At 41.2% G+C, this 17,392-nt stretch overlaps 1 protein-coding gene and 1 long non-coding RNA gene across 10 annotated transcripts; one reads left to right on the top strand and one right to left on the bottom strand.

The window, feature by feature from the left end:
* Positions 1–39: 39 nt before the first annotated feature.
* On the top strand, positions 40–17,380 carry LOC107271371 (cAMP-regulated phosphoprotein 21). 9 transcript variants are annotated; one of them, XM_015747301.2, is made up of 17 exons: positions 40–426; positions 10,925–11,101; positions 11,216–11,487; positions 11,626–11,905; positions 12,016–12,435; positions 12,577–13,183; positions 13,260–13,435; positions 13,506–14,362; positions 14,432–14,614; positions 14,697–14,850; positions 14,919–15,109; positions 15,196–15,369; positions 15,457–15,622; positions 15,687–15,873; positions 15,954–16,057; positions 16,195–16,225; positions 16,514–17,380. In XM_015747301.2, the coding sequence occupies exons 2-16, from the start codon at positions 11,086–11,088 to the stop codon at positions 16,221–16,223; spliced, it is 3,816 nt and encodes a 1,271-aa protein (XP_015602787.1). In that variant the 5' UTR covers positions 40–426; positions 10,925–11,085; the 3' UTR covers positions 16,224–16,225; positions 16,514–17,380. The 9 variants fall into 9 exon arrangements, with proteins under 9 accessions (XP_015602787.1, XP_015602780.1, XP_015602788.1 ...); XM_015747294.2 differs by lacking the exon at positions 16,195–16,225 and having other exon boundaries at positions 41–426; XM_015747296.2 differs by lacking the exons at positions 40–426; positions 16,195–16,225 and adding an exon at positions 6,134–6,314.
* Positions 433–10,846, bottom strand: LOC107271376. The gene is made up of 12 exons (XR_003060826.1): positions 10,709–10,846; positions 10,473–10,646; positions 7,980–9,451; positions 7,082–7,874; positions 6,831–6,994; positions 6,332–6,760; positions 5,990–6,216; positions 5,379–5,907; positions 3,925–5,274; positions 2,160–3,848; positions 1,801–1,974; positions 433–1,685 (listed from the first exon to the last, which is right to left on the bottom strand). It is a non-coding gene; the product is annotated as an uncharacterized LOC107271376 (long non-coding RNA).
* Positions 17,381–17,392: the final 12 nt, after the last annotated feature.

Genomic DNA, 17,392 nt, shown 5'->3' with positions numbered 1-17,392 from the left:
AAAAAAAAATAAGTTTCTATCTTAATAAATATTTATGAATCATTGCATAGTAGCAGCGGAGCAATTAGAAAAACATAAGAAGCATTTAAGAGGCAATTTTGTAGGCATTATAAACATAAATTTGTATTCTTCCGCATTAACTTCCTGACGGTAGAATTCACACTGTCTGCCTGGAGCGACTGTAGCATCGTCCCCAGATAACAATCCCACAGAATCTTTACGTATTTTCCGACTATAGTCCCTACGTGGCACCACTCTCATTTTCTCACAATCCATCTCGTTCTAGTACCAAAAAGTCAGGGTAGATCGTGCCACAATCATTCTCATTAGGTTTCCCTGATAAAAAAAATAACAGACACAGTTTAGCCAGAGTGGTTGAAAATTAGTGAAATGGTGAACTTGTGTCGCGGGTATATTTAGATTAAGGTGAGTAAAAACGATGGATATTTCTTAATGCACTGCTTGAATTGTAACCTGGACCTCAGTTTGAACCAGCATGCACGAAAATGTACCTAGCAAGACTCATCGACGATACTTCTCCTTTACTCACTTTTGGCGATCACATTCCTGGCTACGATTTGTTTTCGCTACGTCCATTAAGGATCAGAGGAATGTCTGTTCGTCGTAACACACTGAATCCTCTCGAAGACAATACACAATTGGTCGAGTTTGGATCTAAATCTAATTGTTCCTTTCTACGTGTAACCTTATAACCTTACATTTATAACCTTATTCTTTTATTGACTACACTCGTGAGCGACAACAAGCAATCGATTGCCATATACAATCAGAAAATAATACCCATTGCAGTCTTCATCACTGAAGGATCTTTGTCATCAAATTTTTTTCATTTACGACTTTTCACGTAATATGTGATTCCGTGGTTCCACAGTTAAGTGCGTAGTGTACCGATCGACCACGGGGACACCAGTGTCTCGTGGTGTATTATTGAACTTAACAAATTAATTATGAGCTAATATCACGCAGCGATACACGATACTACTACTAAATGATCTACCATAAAATTTGTACAGCTAATATAACTCGTTTATCAAAGACCTCCACGGTCAAGAAGATCAACGCGAAGACGTTACAATTTTAGCAAAAGCCTTGATGACGAACTTGTAAAGGTTTCCAGGTCATAAAAGCCTTAGTAGGAGGACCGTGTGACATCCTTAAAGGTTCATACCTACAAAAAGAAATTCCACGTTGTAAGAAGCAAAGCATTGAAACAATCTTAATGATACATCACTTATTATGTTTCAAAGTTTCTTCAACAGAATCATCAGGATTCTGTTTATTACTTGCTTACTGACACGGTGTGTCTGATGCACTAAGTGCCTCCGCATCCTATCAGTGATACACAGTGGCCATTTCCAATCTGAATCCCCCTGATGTTTCCCCAGCGACTAATATTTACCGTGTGGCGTTACCCCCACCAGAAGCGAGCCTCTATTGATTGCTCTACCGCACTACTGCCCTACTTTTATAGCCCTGCTCGCCGTCTCTACCCGAATCCAACCTTATACCTTGTATATCCCATCGCATCAACGACATCCCAGCCAGTCCCCACGTCGTCGTTGTCATGCTCATCATCCTCGTGGCTGACATCAACGACGCTACTCTCTTTGTCCAACTGGTTGTACCCTCGTCAAAAGAGAGGCTGAAGTAAAAGATGGCACAGCCTTATAAACAAAGAAATTTTCTTAGCTCATTTCACGTTCAATGTTAACAGCGTGTACGAACCTTTTTTTTCTTACCATTAATTTATTATACAAGAGCGCAAGACACGTGTCTTACCTGTCACAGTATATGGATGTAGACTTCATGTGATACGAGGTAAACAGTGTTGCTAGTAACCTTTAAATGATTCCACGTACAACGTTATATACCGATTAGTCATTCCTTTCACTTACCATTGTTATTGGCATTTGAAATTCGTAGCAACCACAGAGCATGACGTAGGTGCTTATTCTGAAATTATTAAAATTTTAGTCAGTCATTTAACCTATAGGAATATATTTAATTATCACTTTACTATGGACACACGTGTATCTAAGGGGTACAGCTCGTATTTTCATAGTGACAAATGAGTACGATTTTACCCTTAGTATAAATTATCAAGTCTGACGTTACCCTGGTTTACAGGGAGCGTGTACCTCTGCATTGCGTGCACAGGATCAAGGACGAGAGCTCAGTGGCAGCGTTCTGTCTTGAATAAGTGAAACCAAATTCTCTTTTATACAGAGATATTTTACAGTTGACTGACCAACCTACTCGTTTGCCACTGCTAAGAGCCCAAGAGGAGTATTCTCCCTTTCATTTCGATTCGGTCGCTCTCGTGCTGGTCCCCATCGCTTTTCTTGGGTTTCACGTCGAGGAAGCACGGGAGATGAGACGTTTTTTAGGATTTATTTTTTCCCTCTGAGAACTCAAGGGAAGCACTTAGGCATTTCCAAATTCATTGATGGAACAGCCATGCCGTCACCTTGTAGTTTTAGCAATTTCATCCCTTCAGCTTTCTGTTTCTTGCGCACCCGTTATACACTTCATGTATGTATACGAGAACTTAAGGGTAGTCGGTGCACTGGCGTGACTTGGGATGCTGTCAGGAACTTGCTATACGTATATAGGTATCTAGCCACGTCTTTCTCTTAATATGCTGGATACATGTATCTAAACATGGAGAGTTTTATCATTGTACAGCATGCAATGACATAATACGAAAAGACGTCAGGATTAAATATCCACCCACTTGGATATTCCTTGATAACCCTTAGTCAAGGATACTAGTAATTAATTCTTGATCTACCAAGGTCATCAACGTGGTATATGGAGGCATATGAATACCTTGTGTTGATAGTGAGTCAGACTCGAATCTACCTCTTTCACCTTTGACCTCGTACTCTACGATGCTGATTCGTGGAATAGCCCAACCGACCTGTCATCCACCTACATCAATCAAGCCACCTTTAAGCGGCGTCGAATCGCGGAAACAGCAGAGTATGCTTTTGGGAGTTTTGTTAACACGCGATTTCATCAGGTCACGAATGCCCTGACCTCGCTTTTGGGCTGTCTTCATGATCGATTCTAGATGCCTGATTCATTCCGAATGAAAAATTCATATTTTTCCTACATCAATTGAATTATATGTAGACCTGATACCTGTACCTTGGCTTTTGATAAGAGTCAGCTGGTTCCTATGCTCAAGGCTTGGCTTACTTGTTGGGTGAAAGCATTTCTGTTGATTAAAAAAATATGGCTGTTCAACCTTCATACACGTATTCAGTTTGAAGAAGTCGTTATCGAAAATTTTAGTCGTTAGCTGACACGCGAAGCCAGTAACACTTCCAGGAATTGTTCTGATAACTGATCGATATCACAAGGTCACCCATAGAGTTATCGTACGCCTTACCAAATTTACTTGCCGTACGTACGTTCTGTGGGTCTTAGGTAGGCACCCTTAATACGGGGTTGCGTGACTCTCTCCTATCAGGAAGCTAACGACCGCTTTGTATTCGATGATAATCATCTGGTTCTTCATTTGTATTCTGGGCTTGGATGACGCAGAAGGACTTTTTAATTGTTAATAAAAATTTAACTGTAACCTTTCTCATTTAATTTTCCACAGTCTTCGAAGACTGACATTTATTTTCAGCCAGGACCCTTATTCTGGAGATAAGTAAAATAAAAACTATGACCTCCCAATTGTGACTCGGTTGAAGTTTCCTCATTCGAAAAAGCCAATCCGGTACATGAACGTGACCCACAGGCCGTGGCGGGTGGCCTAGGTCCCGGGCTCGAACCCTGAGTCATCTGCTGACGAAGGGGCTGGATTACATCATACCCTGTTATACAGTATCAGAATTACTAACGGTACATTTTCTTACAACCCCTTCATAATAATCATTTCAATAACATTACTTGCTTTTACACTATCACTGAAAGTTCTTCAGTATTGGTACAAGCGTTGCAGTTTTACCAATGAAATGAAATCTGATCAAACGAATCATCCTCTTCTTCTGTTTCTTTCTTGGATTGACAGCCGTCTAGACTTTTTTCCTGGAGCTAAACATAACGTACAGAATTAAAGAGAATAAAAGATTCATTTTTCTGAAAGCGATCAGACGTTCACATCGGGACGGACGTTAAATTGTCAGACGTGAGCCAAATGTCCACTGTGATAATTCACATCGGGACGTAAATTCATCCAGGACATAAATTTTTAACGGATTCTCCTTTCATCTCTTCTCATCAATTTATTTCTTTTCTCCTCGTTTCTCGAACTGCTCGAACTACTGTATTCTTTATATACCATCTGCAACGGCGCTAGGTAGCAGGTTATGTAATTCATCTTGAATTCCCAATAGAAAAAAAAATATGTAGAGACCTTTGGCAACAGTGGAATTCGCAACCGGTTGCTTTGAATTTTTCAAACCATCTGGGGGATGCATGTGGGTGACGAGGTGGTGGGTGTACCTGAGACAGTTCACAGGGTAGTAACTCTCCATGACAATTATTGGAAAATGTCCTACTCTTATGCATGTATAAAGGCCCGTCCACAAGAGCCACAATGGACACAGGAAAAGTATATCTTATTCATCCAGATACCCTGGGTGTCTTGTAATACGCTCGTGGGATCAGCCTTATGCCATTTACCTCCACTGAGTTAGGTACATGTCAGTCCTGTGTGTTTCCGGTTACTCTTGTATTCAACGGACTTAAATAATGTAAACAGCGTTACTCCAGAAGCCGTGTATATAAGTATCGAGGGTATACAGCAACTCCGAGCGGTCAGTCTTCATCCAGTGATACAAAGTGTAATTTTTCAAAACAATCCAAAGACCGTTTATCTAGACAGTTACAAAATTAATTAAGCCGTATTATGAATTGACAGACAAAAAAATAGTCTCAATACTCTAACACAACTACCCAATGCATCACCAGGAGTAATCCCGTCTCTAGCTCGTTCATTGAAGCTGGCGTCAGAGGTTTGACGTAGTCCTGGACGTTGGCCAGGATCCCGAGGCTAGTAGTCTTCGTGGACCGGATGGACTTGGGGGCTTTTTCGCACGACGATTCTATTAATAACATTGACTGGATATTCACTGCTGAAATTCGCGAGTTTGCTTCGAAACTCAATCGGGTTTAAGTTATAGCGTTGGTAAAGGTAGGTACTGTATCAAATTATCAATAAAACCGGAAGTGGATGGTTGGCACGCATGAAATATACCACGCTACACTTCCGTATTGTCAATTAGTGTACAGTGGATGCTGTAAGGAGAGATCGAAAAAAAGACATATAAATATTTAAAAAAAAAGAGACTATTTTCCAAAGTGGTAATGCGTGCCAAGTAGCAGCTGATAGAGACGCTCACCGTCGCCGGCCATCGTCGTCGTCGCGAAAATATTTTCATTATAAATAGCCACTGGGGCTGCCGGCCGCTTATTTTTACGGCCCTGTACGCCAATCGTCACGGCCCACCGTGCGCTTTGCCCCGCTATACGGTTGCTTCTTTCAAACGGTAAAAACATAAGCCGTCAGCAGGGTACATCTTTACTTTCTTTCTTTTCACCCTGGGCTCATGAACGTAATAAAGCCATGTATAAATGCTGTGCGCAGTTCTCTACGACGTAATTGACAATAAACTGGAGCACTTGCAGTCTCAGGAATTGACAGAGCATAAAGAACTCTTCTGCATGGAACTTAGAATTTGTTCGAGTCGAACCCCTTTAAAAATTCCATCATGGCGATCACTTCCGGGCTCCTAGAACCTCTCTACGTGTAATCTGTCTTCGTCTCTGACCTATTTACGGATATATGGGCCACTGAGTTCAGCAACCTGCGGAGCGAGTTCCCGTAGTTACCACGCAACGGGTGTTCCCCACATAATACAGAGCATGGTCCTGTGGAACATTATATACATATATGCACGCACGCTTGCTTATATATGTATATATATAAAAGAATATGTATATACACACGTACCTCGTATTCGATGCTCTTCGGAAAGATCCGTGAACATTCGGTAGGCCCGGCTGGGATCACGAGTGCTTATGCCACCGGAGGAGCATCTCAAAGGCGCGAATCCCGTCAGTCACAATCCCACGTGCTACCCAGACGGTTTTGTACCATCGGTTGACTCGCTGCCTTTGAAATTTATATCCAGTCTCGGTGCACATCTCCAGTGTCCGTCCAATGATCAGTTAAGGAACCTGTAAATTCATGGATCGTCGTTAGACAACGTTTTACAGCTCGAGGCACGTGCCAAAGAGTCTGGATCAACTTGCTGCTTTGGCGTGCACGCCGTTTCGTAAGTTCACAGCTTACTCGTTGTATTCGACGTAATGCCGACGGCAGCGTCGACAACGACGCCCAGCACGGTACCAAAAATATCATTTTGGAAGGACTCGGGCGCGTAGATATTTCCGGATGGTCCTATGAGCATCCTGTGTTAACTCAATGCTACTGTGATATTCCTCGTTGAGTGTTCTGCTTTATTAACTTATGGAGATTTTGAATTTTCGCGCGCTCTCTAAAAGCAACGTTCTTTGCCACTGTCAGGGATAGTTACCTACAGTAGTTAAGAGTTTACGGCCATTCTACTCCAGTGCTACATGTGCTAAGGACTGACCTCATACTTGTCAGAGACCTCTATCGTTGTTGCGTTACGTTACGTTGAAAGATTTTTCAAGAATCTACACAATTTTAACAGCCGTTCTGTTGCGTCGTCGTGCTAGACGGATCGAACTACGACGGCTGGAAGGTTAGGAAATTTTTTTCTGTTTCGTCTCACCCTGAATGACTTTGCTGGCGTGCATATACGTACGTGCGTGTTCGTATTCCTTTTTTTAGTTGAATGTTACCGTAGCCACTCTGTATGTATGAAGATATATCTAGATATTTCCGTCGAGTACCACTGGGAATTGTTTGTGAATGGTCTAGACTTTGGTGACGGCCCTTAGGGGTGGTGCGATGTTGACCATTTCGAAGCTTCAGATTAAAGGTTAGACAACTAGAGTTTCACTGTTTGTTGCTACATTATTGTGCTTTTCTTTGGGTATAGGTAATGATCGTTACCTAACTTGAGTTTGACTGACTTGTATTGGTTGGTAAATAGATCTTCAGTGGCAACGGTTGTTATTTGAAAGTCCAGCGGTCGAACTGCCATTTTGATTTCCTTTTCTTTGTCACTTACAACTTGTCAAGATGTAGGTGTCGTTGCTTTTATTAGAATTTTGACTGTTGGTATATCCTAAAATATATTTAGAAAATCTATCAGAATCATCGACAATGTTCATCGAATGGAATAGCAGAATATTATGGCGTTTATAGGGCTTTACTTTGACAGAATGAAACGTTTGATTACCATAAGAATATATTATTGTGAAAACTCATGGGAATCGATCCGAACTCGCCCAGATGAATTCTGTTAAGTAAGGAAAATTTAGACATTGAAAAAGAAAGTCCCTCATACCAATAATTCTTAGAGACGTTCGGTATCTGTATACAAGTAGATGCTGTCGACTGGACGTTCTTAAAGATAAAAGTGAAAAACGATCTTAACCAAAAATCCTTAAAATACGCACGAAAAGACAGATAATGCACGAAAGACAGTTATCGATCGTTTCCATTGAGAAACAGCAGATTTTTCCAATCTCCCAATATAGTTTTATTCGAGATTTAAATACCATCCAAAGATAATTCTACAGCTACGCTCTCGAGCGCACTAGTCTAATATAGAAATCAATACTGATGACATAACCTGAAACCTAAAACTAAAAATATTCTATTACAAGTTTTATCAGTACTCACAAGGAACACCATCTGGTGTCTATGAATCGGCACCATTATTGGACTTCACTTTTCATGCCTGAATAATCAACATTTTTCTCTTACAATTTCATCATAGGAGAATACACGGTTAACCTAACCTAACCTTAAATTCCAATTGGGAAAATATACATAATATACCTACTGCAAATTCTCTTTTGTAAATCCAAGGTCTGCCCAGGTCTCTACTGAGCTAGTACATGCGTAACTGGGACCTTGACTGGCCCTTTATTCTCATTATGAAATTTCTGCAACGGATTCCATCCCTCAGGATTGCACGGGACACGGATACAAGTATTTGCATGAAGTCGCACGGTATTGTAGTCCTTGCGAATTGGCCAACCAGGCTCCTGGTTATCCTTTATTGGGGATGCTTAGCATAGTGACCGTACGCGATGCGTCTATCCAGGGAGAGTAGGTCGTTTCCAAGGCAACGGGGTGCATCGGACCCCCAGCATAGTATAGAGAAAGGAAGGAAGGGGGGAGAGAGAGAGAGAGGCACATATCGCAAAGCTCACTACCGCCATCACCCCAAGCTGCTGCAACAGCGTAACCTAACCTAAACCCAACGCAAGTTAACCGGGAGGCAGGAAGAGCTCCTGCGAGAATGTCTGACGTTATTCTCTCCTCTATTAGCTTTTCTCTCTTTCCTTCTTTACAAAAAAATAACACGATACTTCTAAATAATTGTTAGACAAGGAATTTTCTTGACAGATATTTTTAACTGCACAAGTCACCAAAGATAAATTTCTGTGTCAGTCATTTGGCATTTTTATCACAAATTTTTGTACAATCACTATCAACTAATCGAACTGACTTGTGTGAATTCTCAAATTGAACTGTTTGCACATGTGGCTGGGTCCGGAACACCTGATTGAATATTTAAAAAGTCAAATTTTAATATCTTTCGTAATTCGCTTAAGCACGCTGTCTTTGGTATAACGAAATTACACTGTTACCGTTAAAAATAACTGAGTACAAAATGTCAAGGGGGTGAGTCTCAATTTAGCTGCTTAACCCCTAGCGATTTCTAGATGGGATTTACTCGGGACACCCTGTACAATTCCAGGGGAAACACGGGGGTGCATGACCTAGTTACGCTGGGCGTGTTATATGGGTCATAGACACCATTTGCAGAACCAGATACACATATATTCTTTCTGTTATACGTACTAGCTTGCAAAATCCTGTCAGGCTGATCTAATTAGTATACAGCAGTTGTAGAGCACATCCTAGTCACTGAGCACAATTGTTATCACAGTTCTTATCAACATAAATATGTATAGTGTTAGCTAAAAATTCTTTGCGTCATCAGATTAATCCCCTTGCGGTTCTATTTTGTAATACGTCAATATTATTTTCTCCAAGTATATTCGGGGGCTACAGAATCAAGGGGGTTAAAATTAACGATTACGACTAAAACGAGCTCACATCTGATTTTGCTTCTTTTGCAGACAGTGATAAATCTACGGTCCCTATTAATTAATTCTATAATGTCTAGTGTTACAATTAGAGTGAACTCTCTTTCTGGAAGATATATAGCTTCAGGTCCATTTTTCATGTCTTCCAATCCACCACGTTCTGTATTCAGAATCCTTTTTCGTAACTTCGAAAATCCTACACAGAGAATTATCTACATTAACAGACACTCGGTATAGTAAGTTCAGGCCAGTCTTGGTTTACGCATGCGAGCTAACTCCATTCCACTCTGGCGGCTTTTATTACGGAACGACGAAATCGCCGTTCAGTCTTTCACACTGAGTGCGCGGATTCAAATCTCACGGATGCGCCTGGTTGTCCAGGGAGGACAAATAATTTTTGGTACAGTCGAACAATGTTCTTTTGCACGCGTATTTCATACTGGAAGCATCATCAGTGATTAATTGGTAATCGTAATAAATATGAAAAATTCAAAGGTAACGTCTCAAATATCAGTGGCAGAACGTGGGACTTATTGCTTAATGGCTTTTCATGAATGATGATTGGCTATAATTGAACGATGATCAATTTGCCTTATTGATTTTGATATGAAACAATGAGACGTTTGTCAGGTGCATTTGAGCACGTTTGAAATGACTCAACGTTCATGGAACAGTATTCGCGCGGGAATTCAATCCTTAGCAAGTGGCTATTCAAATTTAGCTAATTGTGCGCCATTCTGTGAAAGTCAAATGAGATATTGAGAATTGCAAAGCTTTTTACGTATTGTGTACAATGACATTTTATTGAATTTATAGTGATAATAATATATGTCAGGGATAATATCAATTTCAAGTGTCTATTTTTATTTAAAATCTCAATTTTTAAAAATTTTTATATAAAAAATACTATGGTGTTTCAATGGCGTATTGCAGTCTATGGATTTTTCATAAAGACAGAACCAATATCTCTGGCTTCTCTCATATTTCACCAATAAATAAAGTATCGACGGGTAAGATAGCAAATTTAGAGTGATTCGAGCTATAGGAAAAGTCTAATTTTAATAGAGGGAAACATTTTGTTGATAGAAATATTTGTTTTGAAAAATTATCAGAAACCTCCTAGTGATGATTTCTGTTGTGATAAGATAAAACTGATTTGCCACGAGGTAATATACTTTGATCATAAGAATAATTATATTCTCTTGATGCTTTCTTACCGCTATGTGGCGGCCAGCACAAGCGTCCCGACGAAGAGCGTGGAAATCAGGAATGATTTTCATGATCATTGGCCTCGGTGCTTTAACACCGCCAAACGATAAGAGCGCAGCAGTCATTAATTCCTGAATGCGAACAGGGTGATAAAGTTAGCAGCACTGCTGGTTGGACATTGGCTGCTTTAGAAAGAATAGAATTATACTAGCTGTTATCATTTGGCAAGCCAGATGTGACTCACCTGCTAGGAGCCACGTGAATGCGACAGGATAGACATATAAGATTTGTCATCCAAAGAAATGTAGAATGGCTTATACTCATATAGTATGTCTTATGCAGCTGAACTGAAAGAATAGAAATAGAAAACTATACATGTAGATAAGGATCAAAGTATATAGTAAAATTATTAAAAATCTTGAGAGTGTCACACCGTAAGCTAGAATTCATTTTCTTACAGCATACCATGTTGGAAGGTAGCGAAGAGGCAAGGATTTGGGCTCGTAGACAGTTGCAGAAGAGCAGCAGATCTTGTCAAATTGTGCATCATTATTACTAACCCTGTGTGAATTCATAAGCTGCCAAGGCATACACTCCGTAACCTCATGACATGTTTAACACATGGCCCGGCTGGAAAGTAAGTCTTAAATAAAGCTATACCCATTTAGTACGATAAGGTTGAATCTTGTAAGAATTAAAATTTTCATAAGGTGGCTTAAGTCATTAATATAAATAATTACTTCTGTTTCAGTACCAAGCATAGTGGTGCATAAAGGTAGCAGATCTCAGAGCCAGCCTGAGAGTCCAGCGACGGTCTGTGGAGGTATGCCCTCCTTGCCGTCTTCCAGGCACGGTCTCATTTTGGACGCGAGCAATACTACATATCCTGGTGCATCCGTAACAGATATGATCGAGGGTGATACCAATGGTGCCAATCTCGGGAGTCAGAACACGATTCATCGTGCCACACTGTCCTGTCCTGTTGTGGATAAGGATACAGAGAATAAGAATTTTCGCAATAGGGTACAGTATTAAAAAAATGCGTGTTAAATTGTTTGATCAAGAGCTCCTACGGATCTGAGAGAGTTCTCAGGTATATAAGAAGATGATCAATCATGTTGATGAGATTTAAAGTGATAAAAGTTTTTCTTACCTGTTCAGGCAAACACAAAGGTCAAACTTTTAGTCAGGAGTCATGCCATGAGAGAATCAACGTCTCCGCCGAGGGAGCCGAATAACAGTGGACCGTCCTCACCTCACAGTCCTCAATCGGCGGAGGGCGAGAAGAAATTTTCTACTAGTTTATCGCCAAATTCTAATTACCCCAAACAGCTGAATAACAACGAGTCCATGGTTAATAGTAATCTGTGCAGCAGCCATGCATCGAAACAGATGCGTAACACGGCAACGTCACCAACCTGTCGTGCACCATCTAGAAACGGTGAAGAATTATTATTGATTAATGAAATAATTCGAAATATTAAAAATCTGCCTTTACTGTTCCTGATACTAGGACACTGGGCAATGTAGAATTTTTGTCTGATCTTATAGGCCAGTCTAGTCCCTCTCAGGCCCACTCACCAAAGATCGCAACAAGTCCTACGAATGGCTCCAATAAAGCAGAACGTGCCAAGGTGACAAGTCCCAATGCAACGTCCAAGTGCAATAACAACGGTATCGCAAGGAACAATCACAATGAGCGTCCTGGTCTTCTGCAGACGCCAATATCACCGACGAAGATTGGTCAGGGTCTTCAGCACTCTCCTAAGAGTATCAACCTAGCGCAGAACGCGGTGAACAATCAGAAGTCTGAACAACGCAGGCCGAACACTTTGAATGTCTGTAACAATCAGTGTTCAGCACAGTGTGGTAACACATTGTCGGTCAGTAGGCCAGGATCAAGGCACAAGTTGAGACATCAGAATTCATCCCAGGGTAGCTTTGACAGTGTCTCACCCTGTCTGTCAAGAGGTTAGTAATTATTCAAACAGTTAGTAGGGCCAGGAAGTGGAAAAAAGGTATCTACGATACCTACTACTTACGATACTACTAAATTAGAAATCAAAAATAAACTAGATTATGACTGTACGTTACTTGCGGTATTGTCCGCAGATAGCAGTACCGAACTCTACACGGATAGTACCGGGATCGACCTGGAGCAATTTATCGCGGACACCATAAATCGAAATCAGAAAGATCGTACGGTGCTCCTGAAGATTGAGAAGGATCTGATAGAGTTCGCAAAGGACAGGCAAAAGGTCTGCCACAGGTTCCCTAACATGTCATCCTACAACAGAATGCTGGTACATCGTGTAGCTGCCTATTTTGGCATGGAGCACAACGTGGATCAGTCCGGTCTGAGTGTGATCGTTAGCAGGACTAAAAACATGCGGATACCGGATATGCGGTTCAAGGAACATATACGTGATGATCTGATCCTCACTGAAGAACCACGTAGGAGCATACTCAAGAGAGACTCTAGCTCCTTCGAAGATAGTTTTAACTTCAAGTCACCGGATAGACTCTCCGGGGACTACTGTCGGCGTAGTAAAAGCTTCGAAGAACGCGAAGAGGAATACGAAAGAGCCAGAAGAAGGATATTCAAAGATAGCAGTGGTGAGAGTGGCGAAGTAGTATCCTGGCCTTATTGGTCATCTTCAGAAAGCTCTGATGCATCGGCCAGGTATCGTTTGCTTCATCCTTCGAACCATTCTATAAGGTAAGATATTATATATTACATCATTCATGTTATATTCATTATTATAATCTCATTATTTATTGTCTTATTCCCATAGACAAACCAGATTATGTAAGGGTGAGTCCTTCGATGGTAGAGAATCCTACAGGGGTGGTGTATCCAGGCCTTCGGTTTCAAAATCATTCAGTTTTGGTGGTTACACCGGAGGGATGTTATCACGTGGTGACAGTGTAACCTCTACCCACAGTGCAGGGGCACGTTTGACCAAACAGGGTGAGTTCAAAGGTGAAAAGTGTCTAATAAAGATGATGCCTGATATTAAAATATATATTCCCATTATCAGATTCTGGTACCAGTATGTGCTCACGCCTGAGTCCCTCCAGCAGCGGTTACAAGTCCCAAAGTCAACGAAGCGATGCAACCATATCCCCATCCCCTTCGCCCTCACCAGTTACAGCCATGACATGCAACCACTCGCAGATCTCTAGTCAGGAACTAATATCTCCAGAGCCGAATAACCAGACAGTCATGTGGGCTGTCACAAGCATCTCTAGCGTGCCACGAGGAAGCATAATAATAAATCCCCAGACGAATCAGCCCTATACAAACCCTGACGGTTCAATCTATCGATTTGATCCGGATAATCCACCAAAACCGTACCAAGAAGAGACACTTGAATCTAATGTCAAGCGTCCTCAGGAGCATCCTGAGCCGCCACCCGCACCCACTAGATCCATTGTCAATAATACCAAATCCGAAAACAAGCGGCATATACAATCAAAGACCAACAATAATCCAAGCTCTAGTACCAGTACACAATTGACGAATTCCGCCACGTCACCGAGTTTACCGTTTACACCACCTCCGGCAGTACCACCACCGCCAATGCCAATGTCAATGTCGGCGCCACCGCAGAATTCTCAACCGCAACCTCTAGTCAAATGCTCGACGGTACAGGAATATGCTCATGGACAACCTGGCCAACCGTATACAAGTTATATACCTACCTCAGAATCATATAACCAGGGTGTGTATCCGTCTACTATGGCACAACCGACTGTGATGATGACCCAGCATCCTAATCAGGGTCAATCAACTGTACAGAGCAACGGACAGGCTGAGGTAGTCTATAGCCAAAATACTGTGTATACTAATTATGCAGTACCCATGCAACAAGGAACCATACAGCAACCTCAGGGTGTAAGTGTCCACGTGCTTTCTCAGACTAAGGTATGTTTGATGGGTCTTCACGAAATCTTTTATTAACAGGATATGCCAGATCTATCTGGTTATTTTATGGGGATGAATGTCTACGATCAGAGAGCTGCTGGAGACAGTCAATCAACCCCATCGCATCCTTATCCTCAGACACCGCAAGCTACAAATCAGACTATACAGTCAGTGCAGAATGTACCGCCGAATTACTGGCAACCGCCGCCTAATCAAATGCCGGTATATTATTTTGTAATAAATGTTATGTTATTATAAATTTAAGAATAAATTATTAATTTGATTTACGTATTTTCTACCACAGCCGCAGCAAACCATGTATTTCGTGCCTCCTCCAGCGACCGCGATTTCCGTCGCACAAAATCCTGCCGACCGATCAGCCAGTCATCAGCCACAAAGATTCGGCACGAGTTATTCATTTAATACGCAAACCATGACATCGCCCAGCCAAACGAATTGTAAGGATACTCTACGAAGAAGAGTTAGCAGGCCTTCAATTTTCTACTTATATATACTTTTGGTTTAGCTAATTATGTAAGCAGTTACCCAGTACCATACAATTCCATGCCATCCGTTACTCCGACTCCTGGCGAACTCGCGTATCAGCCCCCGCTGCACATGGTACCAGCGTACTATCCACCAGGACAACCAGGTATTCAGACGGCACCGGTTATGTATAGAGTGCCTACACCACCAAATACGCCTACGTCGAATCAGGTAAACCTAGATCACCTAGATGTCTTCATCAGGAATTCTTTTGATACACTTATCCACGTATAAATTCAATTTACCATGATTTTTAGATGCCAGGTTTACCCTTGATGTACGTCAACTCCGGAAGTTACGCTCCCCCAGCTATGATCACTGCAGGAAGTTTTGGTCATCAAGTTGGTCCTGGTGTAACATCACCGTCACCCGCTGGCGCGTTTATGACGCCAGCACTGGTACCGAATCTTGTCTTCAGACAAAATCTTCCTGTAAGAATTGACAGACAGAAGAAGACAATCTCCTGTAGCAATTTATCGAGTCTTTTTTTATTTGTCTTATCTGTTACCGCCTCCCAGGTCGTTCCTGGTGTTAGAGCCTCGACCCCTGGAAATTCTCAAAGGGCTAGTAGATCCCCAACTCCTGCGCATGAATTCTTCGGAGGTGGAAGCGGTGACAGACACGTACAAACTCATCAATCACGTTATCCGCTGCCAATGTATCAGGATGTCCATATCGTACAAGGTATATGTTATTAATTGTTACGAAATCAATATATCTTTATTTACACATTGTTTCCACCCTTTAGGAGATATGAGGTTGATGCATCCTGGAGTCCCGGGTAATCCGAGATTACAATATACACCGGTACCATCACCACCTGTTGTTCAAGGTTGTCCTCGTCCTTACCGGCCACCATCTTATTCCTCGAACGCCTCCGGCGCTGGTACGCCGATCCCCTTCGACGGGAGAAATCAGAAGATTCGCAGACAGAGGTTAAAAACTGACTAAAAAATAAATCTTAATTTTAATTTCTTACATAAATCAATAATAATTTTTCTTTCTAATGATTTAGATCCAAAATAGCTACATTACCGCCCACAGGCGTACGACCCAGTCTTTATCAGACTCCCTCAATGCCTTCTCTATCACCAAGCATCCCAAAAGACATCAGAGAAGGTAAAAATCCTTGTATTCTGTATTCTTATTATAATACAAAGAAGAAATAGCGAAGATATAAAAAATAGAAAAGAGAATAGTATATTCTCCGTTACCATCTTTTTTCACTGGTGTCTTGTGTCTCTTCCTTTCAAAAGCGAAACCCGTGGAAGACAGTACTATCTAAAGGTACAGAATATTATTCCTCCATTACAGTAATTCAAAAGAGACACCTCAAAGCGAGTACCTTAACACCATAGTCTGCCATAGGTGCTTCAATATTAGTATTGCTTACACACGTCTGACAAGTATCCAATCACAGATCTCTACGTTGCCCAATTCGTCGTGTAGAATTAGAATAAAAAAGATATAAAAAAATCGTTTCATCGGCACTGTCGCCATTTATATTCAGTGTACATAACGAAGGTTACCTAAAAATGACACGAAAATTTAATATTGCTTGAATTGTTTTTTCAGGGACCGTGAAGGTGACAATCACCCGTCGAAACCAGTTGGTACAACAATATTAGATAAAGACGATGAGAGCGACGCGAACGGAGAAGGCAGGAACTATTACAACGAAAGTTCCGGTCGTCCCTTGGTCAAAGGGAAGAAAAGGAGGAAAAAGAGAGAAGAAAATCACCGCTGGTACAAAGCCGAGTAATAAATACCAAACAGACCCCTCCCCACAAAAACTTATTACAATACGTTATACAATTCGTGAAACGCTATTGAAACGATACAATTAATTACAAACGATACAATTATTTAATTATTATGAAACGCACGTTTACGAGTACAGACGCCGCCGCGTACACACGAATTACATAATACAGCAAGGGATGTGGACGCGCGTAACAGAAAACAGAAACTACTGGTGCATGATATATATATGAGAAAGAAGATATATATAAAAAGTGAAAGGAAACAGATATGTTGAAGTAAAATGGACGCTTTGTTACCCTATTTTGAGAATGCAAAGTTGGTAGTGGCTGAAACAAAATGACGGTTGCAGATATGGGAAACGCTATAAATGGGGATGAAAATGTCAGATAAGAAACAAAAACAATATTAAAATGATAATTGGACACTATCGCGACGCATTGGTTGGAATACCTGCCGTTAAGGCATCCGTCGCTGCCGTGAATTTTAACTACTATTAACGATTGATATACTATATTGATACACTATATTATTATACCTGAGAATATTTTAACCGCGGTTTTACAGATAATATTATATGAATGTGAGATTTAGCTTTTAAGAATTTAACTTTAAGGATACGCAGTTTTACGTTAAGAGAATGATGAAGGAGGGATGTGGGATCAGGTAGGGAGGGGGGGGGGGGGAAAATAT

The sequence above is a fragment of the Cephus cinctus genome, unplaced genomic scaffold (genome assembly GCF_000341935.2).
Source record: "Cephus cinctus unplaced genomic scaffold, Ccin1 Ccin1_scaffold0935, whole genome shotgun sequence".
NCBI classification, from domain to species: Eukaryota; Metazoa; Arthropoda; class Insecta; order Hymenoptera; family Cephidae; genus Cephus; species Cephus cinctus.
The sequence above is the reverse complement of the archived record's forward strand: the minus strand, read 5'-3'. Positions and strand labels throughout refer to the sequence as shown.